General features: G+C 36.2%; 1 protein-coding gene and 1 non-coding gene across 3 annotated transcripts in view; both read left to right on the top strand.

Moving 5' to 3' along the window:
• ITFG1 (integrin alpha FG-GAP repeat containing 1) overlaps nucleotides 1-26782 on the top strand; it is a 349315-nt gene that overhangs the window by 252201 nt on the left and 70332 nt on the right. For both annotated transcript variants that reach the window (XM_047078354.1, XM_047078355.1), the window contains exon 13: nucleotides 8073-8116. In XM_047078354.1, coding sequence (XP_046934310.1) covers nucleotides 8073-8116 — 44 coding nt within the window. The remainder of the gene's footprint in view (nucleotides 1-8072; nucleotides 8117-26782) is intronic.
• LOC124511992 (U6 spliceosomal RNA) lies at nucleotides 14179-14282 on the top strand. The gene has a single exon (XR_006962031.1). It is a non-coding gene; the product is annotated as a U6 spliceosomal RNA (small nuclear RNA).

Genomic DNA, 26782 nt, shown 5'->3' with positions numbered 1-26782 from the left:
ACACCTAGATCAAGATAAAATATTTGCCATACCCTAGAAGATCCTCCAAGCCAGTCAGTACTCCCCTGCAAAAGTATAACCACTGTCCTGATCTCTGTCACCGTAGAATCATTTTCCCTTTTCTGAATGTCACGTAAAAGCAAGAATACAGGATTGTACCCTTTGCATCTGGCTTCTTTTGCTCAGCATTATGTCTGTGAGATTTATCCAACACATACGTTTGCAAATAGAATCTTACTAAACATGTTTCCCTGCATCTTGTTTTTTTTTTACCTCAGCAAGAGAGTATAAACACCCTTTCGAGTTAGGACTTAACAGGTCTTTTTTCACTCTTTTAATAACTCCATGCCATTCCATAATACTATGGATATTCCACAGTTTACCCAATGTTTCCTCTCAGCAGACACATAGGTGGTTTCCAGACATGAAATCGATAAGCTGAGGGGCTGTGTTTTTAATGTTAATAGATAATACCAAATTATCATTCCCACAAGATACACACATTTATATTCCCACCAGCATATGACACTGTCCAGCATATATTCATCTGAGAGCTCTAAGTTTTTATTTCATTAATAAATTTGGTTTTTAAAATAAGGAATACATGATAACAATGAAAAAAATACAAGAGTATATAGTGAAAAATTAGTCTCCCTTTAACCTGTCTCCCAATGATCCAATTCCTATTCCCAAAGACAAGTTCTTTGTATTGCTCCAAGATATTTTATGTGTATATGAGCTTATATGTGTATATACTTTTATTGTACATAAATGGTTGTTCTAGTCTTTACTTTCTCCACTTAACAACATATCTTAAAGATTATACCACAGTAATATAATCTAGAGCTGCCTCATTATTTTAACTGATAGCATCAGTTATTCATTCATTATTTCTACTGAATAGCATCACATAGTATGGATAGGACATAATTTAATGAGTTCTTTTAAAGTAGATATCAAGGCTATTTCAATCTCTTATTGTTATTATAAATAATGCCACAGAGAATATCTTGTAGGATAAATTTCTAAAAATGGAATTATTAAAAAATAGCATGTGCATCTTTTAAATAAACATATTATTGAAATATACATACAGAAAAATATATCTAAGTACACAAGTCTGTAAATTTTCACAAAATAAATGTACTCATGTAATTACACCTAATCAAGAAACACATAACCAGTAATCAGAAGCTTCCTCATGCCACCTTATTAGTTACTAACCCTCTTCACCTAAAAGTATCCACTATTTTAATTTCCAACACCATAGATTAATTCTGCCCAGTTTCGAACTTTGTAGCTCGAATGTGTATGTGTATATATATATACATACATACACATACACGTACACACACACACACACACACACTATAGTATAGGATGTCCCTTCATAGAAATTGTATCAGCTTATACTTTCACCTGCAGTATATAAGAATGCATATTTCCTAATACCTTCACCAACCCAACGGGTTATTAATGTTTTTAGTTTTGCCAGTCATGTAAGTGAAACTATTGTCTCTTTTATTTTGTGTCTTTCTTATACTGAGTAAATTTCAGCATCTTTTCATATGTGTAAGAGCCATCTGTATTTTTATTTTTACAAACAGTCCTTACCCTTTTTCATTGTCTTATTTATAAATGCACCATAGTATATATTAGGGAAGTTAATCCTTTGTGACATGTGTTGCAAGTATTTTTCCTAGTTTGTCATTTGTCTTTGATTTTATTGTTTTCCTGCAGACATTTTTCTCAGCCTTTTATTTTGTGCCTGTTAGGTATAAAATTGATTTTTTTTTCCCCCTGACTAGTTAGGTTGAGTGTTTTCATGGCTTTTGATTATTTGCATTTTCTTTCTGGATATTGCTTCTTGATATCCTTTGTTTCTATTGGATTATGATCTTTGAACTCATACCTAGAAGATCTTTGTATATGAGCAACAGTATGCCTTTGTAATGTATGTTTAAAAGAAAGTTTACCCCTTCATTAGTTTTTAAATTTTTATGGTCTTTTTTATTTTGTAACAGCTTTGAGATATAATTCATGTACCATACTATTCACCCATTTGAAGTGTACACTTAAGTGGCTTTGAGCTTATTCACAGAATTATGCAGCCATCACCACAATACATTTTAAAAGTGTTTATTACCACAGAAGCCCGGTAGTAATCACTCTCAATCCCCTATCCCCATCCCATCCTACCCCAGCCCTAGGCAGCCATTACTTTCTGTGTCCATAAATTTGCCTATCCCAGACATTTCATATAAATGGAATCATATAAAGTGTAGTCTTTTGTGACTGACTTCGTTCACTCACCATACATAATGTTTTTAAGATCCATCCATATTGTAGCATTATCAGTACTTTATTCCTTTTAATTGCCAAATAATATTTCATTATATGAATATACCACATCTTATTTATTCATCAGCTGATGACTTTGGGCAATTATGAATAATACTACTGTGAACATTCACGTCAATTTTTCATGTGGACATATGTTTTCATTTCTCTACTTCAATACCTCTTGAGATATACCTAGGAATGGAATTGCTGGGTTAAATGGAAACTCTGTGTTTATCCTTTTAAGGAATTGCCAGGTTGTTTTCCAAAGCAGCTCAACCATTTTACATTCCTACCGGAAATGTTTGAGGGACCTATTTCTCTACATCCTTACCAACATTATTATCTGACTTTTTTATTGTACCCATCCTAATTAGTATGAAATGGTATCTTGGGAGTTTATTTCATTTTGTTTTGTTACCATCTTAACCATTTTTTTTATTGTGGTAAAAAACAAAAAACAACATAAAATTTACTATCTTACCTTTTTTTAATGTACAGTTTGGTAGTGTTAAGTATATTCATGTTGTTGAACAGATCTCCAGAACTTTTGCATCTTGCACAAATGAAACTCTATACCCATTTATCAACTGCCCCTCTTCTCCTCACCCTTAGCCACCATTCTGCTTTTTGTTTCTGTGAATTTCACTGTTAGATACCTTGCATAATGGAATCATACAGTATTTGTCTTTTTGTGACTGGCTTGTTTCACTTAGCATAATGTCTTCAAGGTTCATTCATGTTGTAACATGTGACAGGATTTCTTCTTAAAGCTGAATAAGGTTCCATTATGTATATATACCACATTTTATTTATTTCCACTTATTTGTCAGACATTTATTGGGTCACTTCCACCTCTTGGATATTGCAAATATGCGTTGCATTGTGGATGTGGTTTGGTTTCCCTGATTGCTAATGATACTGAGCATCTTTTCCTGAGCTTTGTATATCTCCGTATCTACTTTGGAAAAGTGCCTATTCAGATGCTTTGCCCAATTTTTAATTGGCCTGTCTTTCTATTAAAATATAAGAGTTCTCTAAAATCTATAAAGAACTTATCAAACTCAACACCCAAAAATCAAACAATCCAGTGAAGAAATGGGCAAAAAACATGAATAGACACTTCTCCAAAGAAAACATCCAGATGGCTAACCGACACATGAAAAAAATGTTCAACTTCACTCATCATCAGGGAAATACAAATCAAAACCACAATGAGATACCACCTCACACCTGTCAGAATGGCTAACATGAACAACTCAGGCAACAACAGATGTTGGTGAGGATGCGGAGAAAGAGGATCTCTTTTGCATTGTTGCTGGCAGTGCAAGCTGGTGTGGCCACTCTGGAAAACAGTATGAAGGTTCCTCAAAAAACTAAAAATAGAACTACCCTACGACCCAGCAACTGCGCTACTAGTTATTTATCCAAGGGATAAAGGTGTGCTGTTTCAAAGGGACACGTGCACCCCAATGTTTATAGCAGCACTATCAACAATAGCCAAATTATGGAAAAAGCCCAAATGTCCATCGATGGATGAATGGATAAAGAAGATGTGGGGTGTGTGTGTGTGTGTGTGTGTGTGTGTGTGTGTATGCACATACATACAATGGAGTATTACTCAGCAATCAAAAAGAATGAAATCTTGCCATTTGCAACTACGTGGATGGAACTGGAGAGTATTAATGCTAAGTGAAATTAGTCAATCAGAGAAACACAAACATCATACGACTTCACTCATATGAGGACTTTAAGAGACAAAACAGATGTACATAAGGGAAGGGAAACAAAATAATATAAAAACAGAGAGGGGGACAAAACATAAGAGACTCATAAATATGGAGAACAAACTGAGGGTTACTGGAGGGGTTGTGGGAGGGGGGATGGGCTAAATGGGTAAAGGGCACTAAGGAATCTACTCCTGAAATCATTGCTGCACTATATGCTAACTAATTTGGGTGTAAATTTTTTAAAAAATTAAAATTAAAAAAATAAAATATGAGTTCTTTATATTATTTGTGTCTTTGCCAGATATAATTTTTATGTTATGAGTTAAAATCTATGTTTATTTTCCACCAAGTAGCCAACTATCCGGGACCATTTATTGAATAATCCATATTTTTCCTCCTTCAACAGGTACTTATTGAGCAAATATGTTGGTTAGACCCTGAGAAAATAAGGAGAAAATGATGCAGAGCTTACATACTAGTTCAAAGACAGACTTGTGAGAAAATAATTACTATTCAGCAAGATAATGATTTTAATGAAGTTTATGAAAATCATTTTGTGACAAGAAGAAAAGAATGACCAGTATCTGCCTGGAGTTGAGGGAAGAGAGGAACAAAGAAAAAGTTAGGTCGTGGAAAGTTTGAGAATAAAAGAGAACCAGGCACTGTGCTATGATAAGAAACTTAAATAATGAAAACTGTTTTCCAAATATAAAACGTTTAGTTTACTGTCTCTTCAGATTGTAGTTCATGTAAGTGCACTATAGTCAACAAACAGGTATCTTCTTTGTGGTGAAGTATGCCATGCTTATTTTCTGGTGTCCTGTATATACTGTATAGACCTTATATATACTTTATATACCTAACCTAAGTAACATACCTTTTTCCTATGGATATGTTTGAATGAAAAATTTACAGTTTTTATTGAAATAATTCATGTTTACCAAGCACAACTGTATGCCATCCCTCTTTAATGCATAACATATAGAATATTTAATAGCACATAATGGCCACTTTCTTTTCTTTTTTTTTTTTAAGTTAAATCCAAGTTAGTTAACATATAGTGTAATAATGATTTCAGGAATAAATTTAGTGATTTATCACTTACATATAACATCCAATGCTCAACCCAACAAGTGCCCTCCTTAGTACCCATCACTCATTTAGCCCATACCCCACCCAGCACCCCAGCAGCAACCCTCATTTTGCTCTCTGCATTTAAGAGTCTCTTATGGTTTGTCTCCCTCTCTGTTTTTATATTATTTTTGCTTCCCTTCCCCTGTGTTCATCTGTTTTGTTTCTTATATTGCACATATGAGTGAAATCCTGTGATATTTGTCTTTCTCTGACTTATTTTGGTTAGCGTAATACACTCTAGTTCCATCCATGTTGTTGCAAATTGCAAGATTTCATTCTTTTTGATTGCTGTGTAACATTCCATTGTATATATATACCACATCTTCTTTATCCATGTGTCACTCAGTAGACATTTGGGCTCTTTCCATAATTTGGCTATTGTCGATAGTGCTGCTATAAACATTGGGGGCATGTACCCCTTCAAATCAGTGTTTTTGTCTCCTTTAATACCTAGTAGTGCAATTGCTGAGTCATAGGGTAGTCCTATTTTTAGAATTTTGAGGACCCTCCATATTGCTTTCCAGAGTGACTACACCAGTTTGTATTCCCAACAGCAGTGCAAAAGCACTTCATCTTTCTCCACGTCCTTGCCAACATCTGTTGTTGCCTGAGTTGTTAATGTTAGCCATTCTGACATGTGTCAGGTGGTATTTCATTGTGGTTTTGATTTATATTTCCCTGATGATGAGTGATGTTGAGCATCTTTTATGTGTCTATTAGCCATCTGGATGTCTTCTTTGGAAAAGTGTCTATTCATGTCTTTTGCCCATTTCTTCACTGGATTATTTGTGTTTTGGGTGTTGAGTTTGATAAATTCTTTATAGATTTTGGATACTAACCCTGTATCTGATATGTCATTTGCAAATATCTTCTCCTATTCCATCGGTTGCCTTTTAGTTTTGCTGATTGTTTCCTTCACTGTGCAGAAGCTTTTTATTTTGATGAGGTCCCAGTAGTTCATTTTTGCTTTTGTTTCCCTTGCCTCTGGACACATGTCAAGTGAGAAGTTGCTGCAACTGAGGACAAAGAGATTGTTGCCTATTTCCTCCTCTAGGATTTTGATGGTTTCCTCTCTTACATTTAGGTCTTTCATCCATTTTGAGTTTATTTTTGTGCATGGTGTAAGAAAGTGGTCCAGGTTCATTCTTCTGCATGTTGCTGTCCAGTTTTCCCAGCACCATTTGCTGAAGAGACTCTTTTTTCCATTGGATACACCTTCCTGCTTTGTCAAAGATTAGTTGACCATGTTTGTGAGTCTATTTCTGGGTTCTCTTTTCTGTTCCATTGATCTGTGTGTCTGTTTTCGTGCCAGTACCATACTGTCTTGATGATTACAGCTTTGTAAAACAGCTTGAAGTCCAGAAATGTGATGCCTCCAGCTTTGGTTTTCTTTTTCAACATTGCTTTGGCTATTCAGGGTCTTCTGTGGTTCCATACAAATTTTAGGATTGTTTGTTCTAGCTCTGTAAAGAATGCTGGTGTTATTTTGATAGGGATTGCATTGAATATGTAGATTGCTTTGGGTGCTATCGACATTTTAACTGCATTTGTTCTTCAGTCCATGAGCGTGGAATGTTTTTCCATTTCTTTGCGTCTTCAATTTCTTTCATAAGCTTTCTATAGTTTTCAGTGTATAGATTTTTCACCTCTTTAGTTAGGTTTATTCCTAGGTATTTTATGGGTTTTGGTGCAATTGTAAATGAGATAAACTCCTTGATTTCTGTTTCTGCTGCTTCTTTTGGTGTATAGAAATGCAACTGATTTCTGTGCATTGATTTTATGTCCTGTGACTTTGCTGAATTCATGTATCAGTTCTAGCAGTTTTTTGTGGAATCCTTTGGGTTTTCCACAAAGAATATCCTGTCATCTGTGAAGAGTGAAAGTTTGACTTCCTCCTTGCCAATTTGGATGTCTTTTATTTCTGTTTCATTTTTTTTAATTTTTTTAACATTTATTCATTTTTTTGAGAGACAGAGAGCAGGGGAGGGGGAGGAGCTGAGAGAGAGGGAGACACAGAATCCTCTGCAAGCTCCAGGCTCTGAACTGACAGCACAGAGCCTGACATGGGGCTCGAACTCACGGACAATGAGATCATGACCTGAGCCGAAGTTGGATACTTAATGACTGAGCCACCCCTGATGTCTTTTATTTCTTTTTGTTATCTGATTGCTGAGGTTAGGACTTTCAACATTGTGTTGAATAAAGTTACAGGAGTGGTAATGTCCACTTTCTTATAGAGGTATCACTTCACATGAAGAGGTGGTAATATAATTATATTTCAAAACTCATGTTACTTATATAAAGAATATTCAGATACTCTAACCTTTTCTTTTTTTGGTGATCATAGAATAAATGTGTCATTAAATTATTTTTGTGTATTTGTTATAGACCCGTCAATTCTTTATAGTTGTGTTCTCCATAATAGTTATCAAGGGTGCCCAAAATTTTTGACCCAACAACTTTGACTAGATAAGTGGGAAAAAGTCTAATATGAGATATAAAATGTTTTTCTCAGCATACATTTTAATTGGCTTGCATTTAGCACTTCTGTCAGATTCTAAGTCTTATACTTGGAAAATGGAACCAACAGTAGGTATAGTATTATATAAATATAATTAATTATTTCACCTGTATATTTCACAAAACAGCAACATCTTAACTGCTTAATAAAAGCTTTTAAAATATCAGTATAAAATAAACAATAGAAACTTGATTTACTCAGATCTAAAGGAATTGTTTTGGTTTCTGCCTGTGATTATGATTCAGTAGAGCATGTTAATAGATTATAGGGGAAAAATTAGAGTTAACTTTAAATATAAGCTAAAGTAATAATATAGTAGTAATAGCCTTTTCTTTATTTTTCCACAGTTCTTAGTGGTCTCTGTTCTAATGACTGTCCTCGTAAGATAACAGTAAGTAAACAAATCTCAGTTGTAAAATTTTCAGTGAAAATATTCTGCATAATAGATACTCACAAAATACTTATAAGTTACATTCAAGTTGTTATTATTTAGAAGTGATTAAAGTATCCTTTAGTGCTCAAAAAACTTTACTGAGAATAAAATACCTTGTCTAAAAGATTCTCACCTCAAGATTCACCTCCTTTATGAAGGCTTTTCTGATACCTTCCCATAATTTCTTGGCATAAGGCATACTACCGCCATTTTAGCATATATAATACTTGAGCTCACGTCTCTATATTAAATGCCTCTCTATACTAGACTGGCATCCCTTAAGGTCGAGAACCCTCTCATCATGTATACCTGGTACATAACTGAAGGTCAAGCATATAGTAAATAATTAATGATTTTTTTTGGTATAGTCTTAATATTGACTTTCTGTGCTTCAGTGAAATAACAAAGTGTAAAAATAATTAGGCTTAGTTTTTTAAATTGCCAGTTCATATAAATTATAATAAGAATATTATATTGTGTATGGGTGTGGGCGTATCCCTGCTTGGGTCCTCATAATAACCTTGTTTCATGAGGAATTACCCCCCATGTAAAGATGAGGAAACTAAAGCTTAGTGAAATTAAATTATCTAATCATAGAGCTATGAATTACTGGAACAGCACAAAGCTAGGTGTTCTGGTTATAGTCTCATACTTTTACTACCCCAGTTAAGCACTGCAAGACCAACATTTTGTGTATGGTTGGGAAACTTCACATATTTGAGACATGTGGAAACAGACCCTAACCCAGAGATTTGCATGCAGAGATTTAATTTAGACTCAACTCCAAAGCAACAGCTATTGGCCCTTCAGAAATGGCTCAAATAGAGGCAGAAAAGCCAGGCGTTTGTATTCCTGCTTTAATCAGACTTTGCCTGCAGGCAGTCTCCAGGAAAGGCTTATAGCTAGTAGGAGCCAGCTCCCTTTGGCTGAAAACAGTGTCCAGGTAGGAACCCGGCTGTGAGCTATCAGCAGCCAACACTGAGGAGCTCAGGGAATAAGTGCCTCAGTCCTGAAGAAAATATCTGGACAATGCATCACATCTATTATGAATGTATATGAGTGCCTGGTCAAGTCCATCTGCTTTCATATCATTATAAAAATGTAGATGTATATAGTAGGGGAGGCTATGGGGAGGGGAATGCAGAAGATGTATGAGAACTCTCTGTACTTTCTACTTAATTTGGCTATGAATCTAAAACTGCTCTAAACAAGAAAGTCTGTTTTTTAAAAATTTTAAAGTATAGATGTAATTAATCAGAGGCTTAAGATTAACTTGGTGATTTAGGTATTGTCTACCTAATCTGTGAATTATTCAATTCCTCTTGCTTCCTGTCATTGACCATATTCATTACATGGTCAAGCAAAGAACTGTAAAACATTGAAATGAAACCCACTCATTTTACCTATAAGTTCTGGCAGAAAAGTGGATAGGAAAGGCTGTATGATTAAAGCAGCTGCAGGTAATACTTCTGAGATCAATAATGTTCCCATTGTCTTTATCTTAAAATAAAAGCAACTTTAATTGTATGGAGAACTTTCATTTAGAAAGTCACATAAGTTGGGGTGCCTGGGTGGCTCAGTCGATTAAGTGTCCAACTTCAGCTCAGGTCATGATCCCCCAGTTTGTGGGCCAAGCCCTGCATCGGGCTCTGTGCTGACAGCCTGGAGCCTGCTTCAGATTCTGTGTCTCCTCCTCTCTCTTCCCCTTTCCTGCTCACACTCTGTGTCTCTCTGTCTCTCAATAATAAACGTTTAAAAAAAATTTTTTTTAGAAAGTCACATAAGTAAAATTCACCATGCAGAGAGATGTTCTTACGATGATTACTCCAACAGTCCTGCACCTTTGGGCTTTTTTTTGGTGACAGATCTGCCTCCCATTCGTCCATTTATTATTTTCTTTGAAATTCAGATCCTGCTGAACTGCCTTCACATATATCATTTTCCTGCCCCACTGATATCACAAATCACAATTTTATGACAACCTAAAAGAAACAAATGCACTCTATACTTCCCCAGTTTTCCATATATCAAATGTATGCCCTCTTGTATTTTATGAAGAAGTAGGCCTTCTTCATATTGCTTTGTACTGAACATAGTATAAAGTTTTACATCAGGTATATGCCCCTATGTGAAACTAAGAGGGAAAATGTACCTACCACATGATATTCTTTACCACTTGAGTGAATTTATGAGTTGGATAGCTCTTGTGCTACTAATATGTTCCCACCTGATACAGGCAACCTATTTGATAACATGAAGAAAGGAAAGAATTATTCAAATCAGAAACCAATCCCACCCAAATTCCTTCATCTCCATTTTGAAAACCCCTGGTCATACTCTGGACCTTACCTACCAGAACTATTTTACTTTAGAAATTTTTTTATTGTATGTTTATTTATTTTGAGAGAGAGGCATGCAGGTGAGCAGGGGAGGGGCAGAGAGAAAGGAAGAGAGAAACTCCCAGCAGGCTTCATGCTGTCAGCCCAGAGGCCAACTCAGGGCTTCATCTCACAAAGTGTGAGATCATGACCTGACCTAAAATCAAGAGTCAGAGGCTTAACCTACTGAGCTACCCAGGTACCCTACTTTTGAAATTTTAATGCCATCCATTCAGCTATTTGGCTACAAACTATTTTCCAGCCTTCTCTTTCCCATTACTACACCTGTTCAACTTTAAGGTTGTTAGTCTCTTGACCTGTAATCAGCCCACTCCTGCCTTTACCTTCCTCGTGTAGCTACCATACATCAACCTCACTCCTGCCGTTACTTTTAACTCCCATTAAGCACTCTCCTTCTACTGTACCTGCCTAGCAAAATTATAGCCCTGGGTTAGTCCAAGCTATTTACCTTCTTCAGTCCTAGACCTAGGCTCCTGGGCATTTCTAAAAAAAATAATAAACATATTTGCATATTGGTACCACCACTAGTTCATAGTCTTTACCTGAAATGAGCATTCTTAATTGTATCATAGTCTTATATGGATTCCTAGTCATCTTTTCGCCCATTCCTTTTCTCTGATTACTTTCAGGATTTTCTCTTTGTCTTGGGTTTTCTGCTGATTGAATATGATATGCATAGATAAATATAGGTTTTTAGTATTTTTCCTGTTTGGTGTTCTCTAAGCTTCCTGGATCTGTGGTTTGATATCTGTCACTAATTTTGGAAAATTGTCATGTTATTTCAAACATTTCTTTCTATTCCTTTCTCTCCTTCTCCTTCCAGTAATCCAGTGACACATATGTTACACCTTTGTCCCACAGTTCTGTTCAATTTTTTCATTAGTTTTTCTCTGTGTGTTTCAGTTTTGGAAGTTTCTATCACTAGATCTTCAAGCTCACTGATCCTTTGTTCAGCTGTATCCAGGCTTTCTTCATTTTTATTATTTCTATCATTTATGTTTGATTCTTAAGAGTTTCCATCTCTCTGCTTGTATTAACAGTCTGTTTTTGCATGCTGTCTACTTTTTCCAGTAGAGCCCTTAATGTATTAATCATAGTTCTTTTAAATTTCTGGTCTGCTAATTCTAACATTCTGCTATATCTGAATCTGGTACCAATGCTTGCTTTGTCCATTCAAACTTTGTTTTCTGCCTTTTAGCATGCCTTGAAATTTTTTGTTGAAAATCGGATATTATATATTGGGTGAAAGGAACTAAGGTAGATGGACCTTTAGCATGAGGTTTTATGTTTATCCAGCTAGGATAACTCTAACAACTGTGTTTACTGTTTGCAGTAGCTATGCTGTCAGAGGAAGCAGTTTTCTCCAGTGTCTTTTTTCTTCCCTATTGTCTTTGTGTTTTTCTCCCACTTCTTAAACAGGGTCCGAGGCTTGCAGTGCTTTTAGCTATAATCCCATTATAAGACGGAAGCCCAGTTGATGTGGTGGTAAGGAGCAGGAGTTAGAAAATGCATCCTATACTCCTATGATTAGGTCTCAGGCTTTTAGTGAGCCTGTGTCCCTGGGATGTGGCATACACATGTGCTTCTTCTTTGCTTCCCCTCCCCCATGGGCAAGACAGGAAGGCCAGAAAGGGCTAAAGTTAGGCATTTCCTTTCCCCCAGGTTAAACCCAGGTCACTTAAGATCTAGTAAAATAGTTTTCCTTGAGGGTAAGGTGTTAAGAACCAAGGGCTCTGGGCCTATGTCAGAATGCTTACTTCCCCTCCCTGTGCTAGAAGCATGAGAGTTCTGACCCAATCTTACCCCTGAGAATCTGGTGGGACTTCTGGAGGTAAAACTCACAAAAGCGTGGGGCTCCTCTAAGACTGTTTACCTCCCTCTTCCAGAGTTTGAATTCTCAAACTAGTTCCTATTGAGCTTCCAGCAATTTTTCCATTACAGTTTAAGTGTCCTTCCAGTACTAGCTCCAGTTTCAGTCATCTGCTTCTAGGCCTCTGCTCCCAGTAAGCTGTGATTCTGTATCCACCCCTGTCTCCAGTGTCAGGGTAGCAGTTTGCCCTGTGACCTGAGTTCTCTGAATCTAAGGAGAATTGCTTTTTTACTTCAGCTTTTTTGTTCTTTTTCTGAGGAATTAGGACTTCCAAGCTCTTTACAGGTCAGATCAGAAACTCTCCTCATATTTTTTCTTTAAAGATTTTTTTTAAGTAAATTTATTTTGAGAGAGCAGGAGAAGGGGAGAGAGAGAGGGAGAGAGAGAATCCCAAGCAGGCTTCATACTGTCAGCGTAGAGCCTGACGTGGGGCTCAATGTCATGAACTATTAAAGCATGACCTGAGCTAAAATCAAAAGTCGGATGCTTAACTGTCTGAGGCACCCAAGAGCCCCTCTCCTTGCATTTTTATCAGTATTGCTTTATTTTTCCTTGTTATAGCTTTATTACAACATAACTGACATGCAATAAGCTGTACATAATGAATATATTCAATTTGATGTTATGATGTATATATTATATATATATACACAATATATATATTTATTTGGATATATATATCCATTACATATGGATATATCATGCCAATATAATGAAACACATACTATATCTAAAAGTTTTATTGTGCCCCTTGGCTATCCCTCCTTCTCACCTTCCCTGACCCTCCTCCCTATGCTACTTACTTTTCCTCAGTCACCACTAATAGCTTCTCTGTGAGTGTTGCTTTACTTTAAAAGTTGTTCTTGTTACTTCATGGCTTTTATCAATACATCTTCCTCTGTGTCATTTATTGTTCTTTTCCTTGAAATTTGTTTAACTTTTTTTAAAATTTGAACATCTATAGAAGTATAGGTTAATATAATAAAACTCCTTGTGTCCATACTACCATCCAGCTTCAGCACTATCATCATATACCACCACCTACTAATTCCATTCACAGCCCCTCTTAAGCTATTTTAAGGAAAATCCATTATGTCTTATATTCTGTAAATACTTCCATGTATATCTCTCTAAGATAAGGACTTTTTACATGTTAGACCAGAAACTCCCATTTTTTCATAAAAACTATTTTATATCCTTTCCAACATCTTCTTAAATCCATCCCCACGTTCATTTCTCAGTCATTGACCTAGATTCCTACTTCAAAGGGAAAATAAGAATGTAAAATCAGAATTTCTTCAACTGTGTTCAGTAACTTTGGGGAAGTTATATAACTCCTATTAAGCCTTATTCTCCACATCTGTATAATGGGGAACTAATTGTATGCATTTATGTTAGCTTCCTATTCCTGCTGTAACAAATTACCGTACATTTAGTGGCCTCAAACAGCACAAATATATCCTTTTACAGTTGTGGAAGTCAAAAATACAAATACGCTTCACAGAGCAGGACTCCATTCCTTTGGAGGCTTTAAGGAGAATCCATTCCCTTGCCCTTAACTTCTCAAGGCCACCTATATTCCTTGGCTTATGGCCCTTCTATCCATCTCTAAATCCAACCATGTAGCATCTTCATACCACTGACCCTAACCCAATCCTGCCTTCCTCTTTCACTTATAAGGACTGTAGTGATTATATTGGGTCCATCTGGACAATCCAAGATAATCTCTCCATCTCAAGACCCTTAATCATGTGTTTGCTTCAGCAACACATATACTAAAATTGGAGTGATACAGAGATTAGCATCGCTCCTGGGTAAGAGCAACATGCAAATTCATGAAGCATTCCACATTCTTAAGGGAAAAAAATCCTTAATCACATTGGCAAATTCCCTTTTGCAATATAAGATTATCAACAGGTTTTGGGAGCTAGGATGTGAACATCTTTAGGGGACCATTATTCTGCCTACTACACTACCTCCTAAGGTTTCTATTAGGATTAGAAGAATTAATGTAGGCAAATCAGAGCAGAGGTCTAATACACAATAAATACTCAAAAAGTGTATCTGCTATTCTTTGTCAATGGTAATGGTTATTTTCCTGCCTTTATAACATCCCTGTATTAGCAAGGATAATTAGTTCCAAATTTTTGAGAAATTCTGGTGTTCTGTTTGCCTTCAAGATAAGACTAGAGGTCTATTTGACTTCATGACTTTTTTCTTATAATGTAAATCTTTTTTTGATATATATCATAAATTTATGAAATATGGATATCAATATTTTTAGTGAGAGCTACCATAAACATCTGTGAATCTAAAGAGTATTTTTATTCCTACTTCCTGATTTTTCTCTTTAAATACCAAACTAATTTTTTTAATCTTTTATTCACAATATAACATATATTGTGGGGACGCCTGGGTGGTTCAGTAGGTTAAGCGTCCGACTCCAGCTCAGGTCATGATCTCACGGTCTGTGAGTTTGAGCCCCGGGTCAGGCTCTGTGCTGACAGCTCAGAGCCTGGAGCCTGCTTCAGATTCTGTGTCTCCCTCTCTCTCTGCCCCTCCCCTGCTCATGCTCTGTCTCTCTCTGTCTCAAAAATAAATAAAAACATTTTAAAAATAATAACATATACTGTGTTAGTAGAGATTATAGCTTCTTTCTCTGTCAATTGGTAATTCTTTTAAGAATTACCTGCTGACTTTTCCCACTTTATGGATTATGAGTCTATAAGCAGGCATATGAGTATTCTCATTGAACAAAGGGTTGGAAATAGTCCTTTAATCTGCTATATACAAAAAGAATCCATGCATATTCCTTTTAAGTAGTTTCATGAGGACAGAGGAAGGATCTGTTTTGCCTGTCTGTATGTCCTAGAACATAGCACAGGGCCCGTGCTTACCAGTTTCAGTTATCTTCTATAGCACTAAATATAATCTCTTCATCCACACCCATCCCTTTTGCTATTTTTTTTTTATTAATCAATGTACTAATTATGCTGTGAGTCCCACATCCTTCTCAGAGACCTCATTCCATTGTTTATTTTACCTAGCCTGTGTATTCAACCTCCGCCTCTCTGTTGCTGCCTTCCCTTCAGCATTTAAGGAGTACCCAAATCTCTCTTATCTGCAAGAGCAAATATGCATATTTTCCAGAACCTCACATCCTCTCCAGCTATTACCTAATCTCGGTTTTCTCTGCTCAGTCAAATTTATTAAGTTGTCCACCATTGGATCTCTCCCAATTAGTTACTTCCATATCCTTAACCGACTGTCGTAATCTAGCATTTGACCTGAGGCCTGGTTCTCCTGACCACTCCTAGGAACACTCTCCTTTCCTTGGTTTCCTTTATTTTCATGCTTTCTGGCTCCCTTCCACTTCTCTGGCCATTCTCCCTTTTCCTTTATGGACATTTACTCTGCCCACCTGGAAATGCAGGTGCTCCTCAGGCTCTCACTCTAGGTTCTCTTCTCACTCTACTCTCTCAGTTATCTCAGTCTCTCCCCTATTTGTTTGGTGGGTGTTTTGTTTTGTTTTGTTTTGTTTTGGGGTGCTTGTTTTTGCCATTTGTATACTGATCACTCCCAAACCTGTTTTCCAGCCATCTCTCCTGAGCTTCAGACCTTTATATCTGAGTGTCTTACAGGGACTGATAAAACTGAAATCCAGTGTTTCCCCACAAAAACTCAGTCCACTTCTTATGTTCCCTTTCTCAGTTACTTTTTCCTTTCCCTTACCCCCCAGATCTACTAGGTTATTGGTCTCAACCCTTAAATATCCTTCCTCTATCCAATCATCATTTAGCCCAGGTTATCATTGTTCTTGCTTTTCATGCCTGACTGTTGGGAGTTATCTGAGCCATCCTTCAAAAAGGTACCCCAGTGATCTTTCTAAAATACAGACCTTCAGTGGCTTCTCTTTGTCCTTGAAAAATGGTCCAAATCTAGTTAGACCTAGTTTGACCTAGCTTGAGCTTTTGTTTACCTCTTCAGCCATATTCCTTGCCATTTCTCCTCACACCCACTCCCAGCTCTCTCAGCCACACATAACTACTTGTTCTGCCATTCTGTCTCATCTCCAGCCTCTTGCATGTTTTTTCTCTGTCCTGAAGCCTCCTCTTCTCCACCTTCTCCTAGAGTCCTTCATGTGACCTTCAGGTCAGCTTTCAGACAGTATTTCCTCTGAGAATCATTCCTGGGCTCCCCACTGACATAGGTCTGGATATACCATCTGTTGTTTCTTAGCACCCTATACATAGTCCTGCTACTTACCACTTCTGTATTTGGTGAGTTATCTGTGTTCAGCCCTTGAAGGAGACTGGGTCTTGTTTATTATTCTGTACTTACTCCCTAACACAGTGACCTGACACATAGTAGCACAATAAATATTTATGTATGAATAAATGAGCTTTTCCTAAAATTTGGTTTCCTTTTTTTTTATGGGCCTTCATTGATAAATTTACCATACCACCTCTTAACCACAATCACAATCCACATACCACCTCTTAACCACAATCACTTAACATATTCATTGTTAAGTTTGAACATTTGCAGAATAAATTACAAGCTATTCACAAGAGAAATGCATTCTGCAAAGCCCTGATATAAAGGGAAAACATCCCTTATTTATGTTCTCAGAGATACCTCATTATGAGACAGATGTTTCAGTTGTTACTACAAACAGATTTTTAATATATGTAGCAGAACAAGATGTATCTTCAACATTTTTTTTCATCTTTTCAATCAGAAATATTCTCAGGCTTGTATTTGTTCTGTGTAGGAATAATATGAGAAAGTATAAGCCAAGTAAGTTTCTCTTTGTCTTTATTTTAAGGAAAATAATCTGATTTAGTACTTTTACCTTCCCATCTTTAAAAGACACTAGTCTTTGCTACAACAAATATTTATTGATCAAAACAGATTTATGTATTTGATATCTTTTTAAAATATTATTCTACCTTTAATTCTAAGTATTTGCCTTTTTATCACACCTGACAGTGGCAATATCATCTTTCCTCTACCAAGGATAGAAAAAAATTGAAATTTTTCTACATTTAATGTCCTTTTATAGTCCTTTACAAAGGGAAAAATTCCTTGCATTTTTAACAGGAAAATAACCAAAATTAAATAAATAATTTACTGAATTTAATGTCTTGAAGAAATAAGAAATAATAGAAAAAATTCAATATTGAACTAAATTAGGCAATACAGTTAACACTAATGAAAATAAGGAGGGGCGCCTGGGTGGCGCAGTCGGTTAAGCGTCCGACTTCAGCCAGGTCACGATCTCGCGGTCCGTGAGTTCGAGCCCCGCATCGGGCTCTGAGCTGATGGCTCAGAGCCTGGAGCCTGTTTCCGATTCTGTGTCTGCCTCTCTCTCTACCCCTCCCCCGTTCATGCTCTGTCTCTCTCTGTCCCAAAAATAAATAAACATTGAAAAAAAAATTAAAAAAAAAAGAAAATAAGGAAAAATATCCATGAGTGTTTATAAAAACATGAACAAGATAAAAAAATTACCTGTGAGAAAAATAAATCCATATGTAAGTCACCTATTTTTCTAACATTTTAGAATCATAAACTTTATATTGCATAGTTAAACCTAATATTGATTTTAGCTAACACAATGTGTCTTACAAGTTCTTCCAGTTTAGTTTTACCATCCAGAGCCAATGATGTAAAATATACTGTAGTCTCCAAGTAGGAGCCCAAGACCTTAAAACAAATCCTTAGATAATCAGGCACTTAACAGTGACATAAAAACCCCAAGATTTGTCTAGGCTACTTAAAAAGATAATCTAATGAAGAAATGAAATGTATTCCAACCCTGATTTTCTATAATTCAACAGGCATACAGAGGACAGTTAGTTTAAAACAATCTGTATAATACAGCACCCAGTGTTGCATCAATATGACACATCCTAGAACAAGAAAAATGAGCCAAATATAGTCCTTGTTTACTTCTAGAATGGAAAACTTGAGAGATCACTAATATTTTTTCATTTAACTTCTCTGAATTCTCTCAAACGAATATCAGACATGACATTTAAAAGGAAAGTTGGGACAATGTGAGAGATTTGTACTGATTTTCACACAGAAAGTGAACTTACTAGATGATGGGGTATACGGCTCAGCATTCCAGAGGAATAGCTAATGTCTTAATTTTTTCTTACCCAAATTTATGAAATCAATTTATGAAATGTTTTCAACAAATATGTTTCTGCCTTGAAAATAAAAACTGAAACTACTGTAAAATTGTATGTTAACTATACTTCAATTTAAAAACGAAAATAGGCAATTACAACATGACTTCTTCTAATGACAGAAGGAGGCTTCGTCTCCTAAGTCAGAAGTTGGCAAACTGTAAAAGACCAGAGAGTGAATAGTTTCAGCTTTGTGTGGGTCACATGGTCTCCATCTCAACTACTCAACTCTAAAGTAAAAGCAGCCATAGACAATATGTAAACAATGAGCAAAAATCTGTGTTCCAATAAAAATTTATAAAAACAGGATGCAGGCCAGGTTTGCCACAGGGGCCATTGTTTGGCAATGCTTACCCAGGGTTATACACTCAATGATTGACTGCTTTACCACTTACTCAGCCTGATACAAAACATCATTGTACAAATGTCATGTTAAGTGAGGTGTGTCCAGGAAAGTGTGAGTAAATCCTTGGGCTTTGCAGTGAATCCAAGAGAAAAAATGCTCCTGTATGATCTGAGACCCCAAAATACACAGAATATTAAATCACAATATACTAGATATCATTGCTGAAAACATGAGGTTTGGTCACCCACACGTATGACACAGTCCCTCCCTTCCCCCAACTCTTAGAACATGGGACACCACTCTTTTATACAATTCAAGCCATCAATGCCTGGTGGTGTACCTTATGTTTGGGCTGGCACCTGTGAGTATAACTGTCATCCATTAAGGCTTATTTGTGCTTCCTATCTAAGTTTCCAGAGCCTTCACTCTCAAACAGCACTTCTCAAAAACCATGGTTTGTGACCTAAACTGTATGTACCACACCCTGATGTGAAATTTTCAGACCACATTAAAACATGGTTGTGCACAATTTCCAGAAATTTCTGTGGAGAGTTGATCTGCCTGTGTGTAAATATGGCATCATGCCTTCAATCTTACTATTACAGGCTCTCTAAAACCCTCACATTCCAGTATAAAAAAGAAGATTCAGAATCACTGGGAACTGGGTCATAATCGTGAGGCACTTATACACATCATTCCACACAAAAAAAGTTGCCAAACCAGAAGCAAGAACAAAATGTAAGACATAAAGGACCAATGATTTTTTTATGACTGAGGAGGTCATTCATGTATTCAGTCAATATTTATTTATTCACTTCCTGCTATGTTCTAGGTGCTACATGAGACAAAAATCACTGCCCTCATGGAGATCACAGTCTAGTACACTAGTACAGCATACTAGTAGAATGAGATATTTGAGCTGGGAGTGGCCTTTATATTGCACAGCTCCAGGGTTTCACCATTCATGTCACAGTCTATGTCAGTGGCACCCCCTAGAGTGGTAAAATGGACAACCTGTAGAGTCTTCCATGGTGACCATGACTTGATTCTTGAAGGACTAGGATTTTAGTAGGTACAGAAGCAGGAGGGCAGTCCAGGTAGAGGAAAATAGTATATGCGAAGGCATCATTTATTTAGTGCCTAAGGTTGACGTGGCTGTAGGCCCTGGGGCTACTAAGAGTAAATTCTTGTGACCTGAATTATAAAACCACATCATTCCTTCAGTCATTGAAAAAAAATAGTTGTTAAGCACTTACCATGATCCAGGCTCCACTATAAAACATTGGGATACAGCAGTGAACAAATCCAAAATTGTACCCAACCTCATGGAATTCACAATCCAAGACCATATGAAGAATTACAAGAATGATGAGCACTTCAGTAATAAAGTACCCAGCGTTAGGAGTGCTTATAACTGGGCGAACATACCCAATTCAGGTAGTTAAAAATTGGAGGGATGGGAGAGGAATGGATGGGGTAAAAGCATAAAAGAGGGGAATGGGCTTGGATTGTTTAGGAAATCAAATGTCCACAGCAAAAACAATTCAAGAGTGTCTTCAAAGACACTCTTTGGGCAGCTCGAAAAAAAAAGACATTTAATACACTTCTTGCTAATCCTGGATGTTAGGTCTCCATAGGAATGTGTAGGGGGGAACGTTGACCTCAGTGTGAATTCTGTAGGGGGGAGGAATTTCAAAGAGAAAACAGTTCATTTTATAGAAACTAGTATGCATTTGTTTCATTAAGCAAGAACTCTTAACACTTACACAACCAAGATTACTGTACCACTTACTACAGGTTACATCCTCAAAAGTGTGTCTGTAAACTTCAGATGAAACTCAGGACCTCCAAAGCAGCACCAGGTCCATTCCTAGACCCTGACTCAGCCTTCTTCCCCCACTTACAAACCAGGGACAAAAAAAAAAAAAACAAAACCAAAAACCTGTGTCTTTTTCTGTTCAATTCAGGAACTTAGATGTCTTACTGTAAAAAGGAAGAAACTCTCGTGAAATGGTGAAGAACTTGATAATTACTCACTTAATATAGGAAGTGATAAAAAAGAGATTGTTTACTTTATGTATTGTTACAAGTCTTCCCATTTATAGTAAGTACCTTTTCCTTATCCCATGTATGTGGAAAACATTTCTAAACGTTAAAACACATCATTGGCACATATAAACCTTATGCTAGAGTGATCATCCATATCAGACAAACTACTTAGAATTTTATAATTTCTGCCTTATTGTTCTTTCTGTTGAATAGAACAGGGGCAAGAAAACACCATCCAGTGGACAAATCCAGCTTCCTGACTGTTTTTGTGAATTAAGTATTATTGGGACACAGCCGCACTCATTTATTTACATATTATCTATGGCTACTTTAATGCTATATCAAAGTAACTGGCAATGCAAGACCTTATGGTCCACAAAGCCTAAAATATTTACTGTCTATCTGGCTCTATAGAGAAAATGTTTGCAGACATCTGGGCAGAATAACAACAATAGAAAGTAAAAGTTACTCTCATCTTTCTCTGATTAACTAAACTTTTTAAGCTAGCACCCTAAATATCCATTCAGTCAAATATTTGCTGTTTCAGAGATGTTCCCTCCAAATCATTTTAAACTATCTCTTGTGAAACTGTACAAGCTATAAGATTCTCTCATTTGAAATACTCTGATTTATTGCTCAAGATAGGAGTGCTTCCGTCTACATGATTGTTCTTTCTCTCAATTTAAATCACTTGCAAATTAAAATTTGCTTGCAAATTTAATAAAGGTTATTTAATGCTGAAATATCCATATTTTCTTATGTATACTACTTGCTTCCTTGCTTGTCAAGGGAATTCTACTCCCACACATATTCCAACAAGACCCTACACTTCACTTATATACCTATCTGATAGCCTTAAGTTTGCCCTTAAGAGGAAAAGGTCACACTATTTTGTAGTTACAGATGAAAATTGAGTATGCTCAAGTCATAATAGTATAGGCCACGTGAAAGCACTTACACAATAAATACTTTCAGATCATGCCTTTTAAGAGCTAAATAATTTAAAGTAAATAAACATTTCATATTATATCACACAATTCAGAAAGCTTAATGATTCCCATCTTGAATCTCTCTGCCTTTCAAATCTGCGAAATTTCAATTCTATGAACTCTCATTTTACTGCTTTGCAAAATTTGTGTTGGTTAAGAAAGGTGCATTGCTACTATAAAAAAAAAAAAATCCGCACCACTATAAGCAATTGAAAAGAATGAGAAGTGTCTCAGTGTTTTCTGTGTACCCAACTGAATCAGTGGTTTTATTCTCTTGTATTCAATCAAATCCAATCATTAAATAAAAACTTAGGGTATGCTAAATACTCTCATAAGCTGATAATTTTTATAAAGTATACAAAATGTAGTCCTAGTAGATAAGTGGGGTCCCCGAACAACCAGCATCAGCATCTCTGGAAAGTGTAAGAAATGCACATTCCCAAGGGCTCACCCAGACATGTGAAATAAGAACATCTGAGGATGCACTCAATCCATCTGTATTTTAACAGTCACTCCAGGTGTTCAGTGCTTTCTAAAGTTTGAAAGTCCAGTCCACAGCCCTGGACATTGGGGAAAGGGATTTACTATAGGCCATCTTTGTCTTACACAGCAATTATGTATACTTGGAAGTGGAATTTTATTCCAAAGATAAATTCTTGCAAAGAAATTATTCATGTAGTTTTAGAATCCTACAATAAAAAAAAACAAGAAGGTGAACTTGATAAATGTTTCTGGTTATAATCAAAATAATTTTGCTCACTTAATAGTTCAACATAATTGAAAAGGAGATTTCATTACCAAAATTAAAAAACAATAATGCATACATATTGAATACTTACTGTGTCCAGGCACTGTTCTAATTATTTTACACATATTTGCTCAGTCTTCACTATAATCCTATGAGAGAGGTACTGTGATTATCCTTAATTTAAGATGAGGGAACTGAAACAGGGAGGAGTTAAGTAACCTGCCGAAGATCACACAGAAAATAAAGAGGAGAAATTTGAATCCATATTGTCTGACTCTAAAAACTACATTGTTATTCTCAGGATTTGAAAAGCTAATACCTAAAATACTCTCAATATATGAAATATATGGAATAACTCACAGGCCTAAAATTATTGTATTAATCAGCTCTGACTACCATTACACAATACAATAGAAATTTATGTTCTCACAGTTATGGAACCTGGAAGTCTAAGATCAGGGTACCAGTATGGTCACGTTTTGATGGAGGCTCTCTTCCTGGCTTGCCAAGGGTCACCTTCTTGCTTTGTGTTCATATTGCCTTTCTAGGTTTGAGCACATGGAGAGAGAGAGAGCAAGCTCTGTGGTGTCTCGAGGGTTGCACTCTCATGACCTCTCTAACCCTAATTACCTTCCAGATATCAGCACATTAGGAGTTGTGGCTTCAACATATAAATTTGGGGTGGAGACAAACATTCAGTCCATAACAGAACAAAAATCCATTTCAGAGGAAGTGTGAAGAAGAAATTAATGTGAAACTCACAGATGTGTTATCATCATTCCTGATTGACATTCCCATAGTTTGGGCTCCTGGCATATTACCTTTTCAGGTTTCACCTAAAGGAATTTAAGATGTGTGCATAAATACTTACATGAACTAGAGGAATTATTTCAGAAATTCTTAATACAGATATGTAAAAGATACTAAAGATATAGCAATACTCCTAGCACTTCTACTGTATTAGAAGAGACACAGGGTAAAAATTATTCCAAGTATCTTGGCACTCAGTGTAAGCATGATCATTTTTTAGTATATTCTGTACTGACTATTCATATAAATGCCAAGTGGCACTATCTTGGGGAAGAAAAAAAAACAACTCTGAAACATGTGTAATGCTATGACATATAGAGTAAGAGACCAAAAAGATTTATAGGCAGAGGTATCAGTCATATCATTTCAAATGGGGAAGGCAAAGCAGGATTTATTACTCATTATGTACGCAGTGGTTTTAAAACTCCTTGGTCTAAGGACCCCGAAGAGTTTTCTTTGAGTTATGTCTATCACTATTACTCTATTTGAAATTAAAAACAAATAATTGCTAATGTTTCTATTAATTCATTTAAAAATAACAATAAACCCATTGTATGTTAACATAACCTATATTTTATGAAAAAATTATACCTTCCAAATTTAAAAATTAGTGGAGTGGCATTGCTTTACATTTTTTTTTTAATCTCTTTAATGTCTGGCATAATAGAAGACAGAAGATTCTTCTATCTCTTTTTGCATTCAGTTTTTTGTTGTTTTCGTTGAAATACATGAAAAAAATTTTACTTCTCACACATGTATAGTAGAAAATGGGGAAGTTTGATTTCCTGTTCAGATTAATACTATACTGAGGCTGAACAAGTGGCAGTTATTGACAGGTTGCTTGTAGTGAGGAATTTTAAACCATATCAATGAATTTTTCTTGCTCTGTTACGTTACCCACTGATTATTTACAAGTCTGTTGAATAATTTTCCATACATTTGTGAATTTACATTTATTGAGGCTTGTTTTATGGTCTACTACTTGGTTCCCCCTGGAGAATGTTCTATGTGTGCTTGATAAGAATATGCATTCTGCTGGAGACGAGTGCAGTTTTCTTTCCACATCTGCTACATCTAAATGATTTATAGTATTAAGTCATCTATTTCCTTGTTGATCTTCTGCCTCATTGTACTATACATTAATAAAACTGGTTTTTTGATAATTATAATAGTATCCAGCCATTATTGTTGAATTATTTATTTCTCCCATCAATTCTTTATGTATTTTGGAACTCTGTTGTTAGGTGCATTTATAATTATGTCTCCTTTTGGGGTGCCTGTCTGGCTCAGTCGGTTGAGTGTCCATCTTCGGCTCAGGTCATGATCTCATGGTCTGTGAGTTCGAGCCCCATGTCAGGCTCTGTGCTGGCAGCTCAGAGCCTGGAGCCTGCTTCAGATTCTGTGTCTCCCTCTCTCTCTGCCCCTCCTGCTCATGCTCTGTCTCTCTCTCTGTCAAAAATAAATGAACATTAAAAAAATGTATAATTATATCTCCTTTTATCATTGTAAAATGTCCTTTTTGTCTCTAGTAACAAATTTCCTCTTAAAGTGTATTTTGTCTTAAAGTGTCGTATGGCCACTCCAGCTCTAATTGGGTTACCATCTAGATGGGATTTTAAATCCCTTGTTTCTTATACTCTATTTTTTTAACTTATTTTCTTAGTAGTTTCTCTCAGAATTAGTTTCCATCTTAGAAACAATCTATTTAATTCATATTAATGCCAACTTAATTTCAATAGCATAAAAAAAACTTTGCTCCAGTATACCTCAGTTTACTCCCCCCTCTTTTGTTCTTTTGTTGTCATACAAATTACATCTTCATGCATTATGTGCCAACAACATGGTTTTTTAATTAATTACTTGCTAAGTGAAATAAGTCAGAGAAAGAGATATCATATGTTTTTACTCATGTGGAATTTGAGAAACTTAAGAGAAGACCATGGGGGGAAAGGAAGGGAAAAAAATAGTTTCAAAAGAGAGGGAGGCAACCATAAGAGACTCTTAAATACGGAGAACAAATTGAGGGTTAATGGGGACAAGGGAGAGGGGAAAATGGGTGATGGGCATTGAGGATGGCACTTGTTGGGATGAGCACTGGGTGTTACATGTAAGTGATGAATCATGGGAATCTACTTCCAAAGCCAAGGGCACACTGTATCATACTGTGTGTTAGCTAACTTAACAATAAATTATATTTTTAAAAAAATAAAAATAAAGTAAAAAATAAAGATGTGTTTTTTATACTATATTGCCCCACATTCAAGCTAACTCAAATAAACTTTTATTTGCCCCCCCTCCCAAAAAAACCACAATGAACCACAATGACCTACCTCCTCACACCTGTTAGAATGGCTAAAATTAACAACTCAGGCAACAACAGATGTTGGCAAGGATGCGAAGAGGATCTCCTTTGCACTGCTGGTGGGAATGCAAACTGGTGCAGTCATTTTGGAAAACATGGATGTTCCTGAAAAAATTAAAAATAGAACTACCCTATGACCCAACAGTTGCACTACTAGGTATACAGGAGTGCTGATTCGAAGGGATTCATGCACGTCAATGTTTATAGCAGCAGTATCAACAATGGCCAAAGTATGGAAGGAGCCCAAATGTCCATCAACAGATGAATGGATAAAGAAGGTGTGTGTGTACACACACACACACACACACACACACACACACACACATAATGGAATATTGACGATAAAAAAATGAAATCTTGCTATTTGCAACAATGTGGAGGGAACTAGAGTGTATTACGCTAAGCGAAATAAGTCAGAGAAAGACAAATATATGATTTCACTCATCTGTGGAATTTAAGAAACAAAACAGATGAACATAGTGAAGGAAAGCAAAAGTAATAAAAATTGAAAAAAAAACAGAAGGAGACAAACCATAAGAGACTCATAAATACAGAGAACAAACTGAGGGTTGATGGTGGGGTGTTGGGTAGGAGGATGGGCTAACATGGGCGATGAGCATTACAAAGGGCACTTGTTGGGTTGAGCACTGGGTGTTATATGTAAGTGATGAATCACTAAAGTCTATTCCTGAAATAATTATTACACTATATGTTAAGAAACTTGGATTTAAATTTTTTTTAAATAAACTTTTAATGTTTATTTTTATTTTTGAGACACAGAGAGACAGAGCATGAATGGGGAGGGTCAGAGAGAGAGGGAGACCCAGAATCTGAAACAGGCTCCAGGCTCTGAGCAG

The sequence above is a fragment of the Lynx rufus genome, unplaced genomic scaffold (genome assembly GCF_022079265.1).
Source record: "Lynx rufus isolate CCGP_SWC_20201006 ecotype Redwood Valley unplaced genomic scaffold, mLynRuf1.p SCAF_16, whole genome shotgun sequence".
Taxonomy (NCBI): domain Eukaryota; kingdom Metazoa; phylum Chordata; class Mammalia; order Carnivora; family Felidae; genus Lynx; species Lynx rufus.
This window is presented reverse-complemented; position numbering and strand designations above follow the sequence as displayed.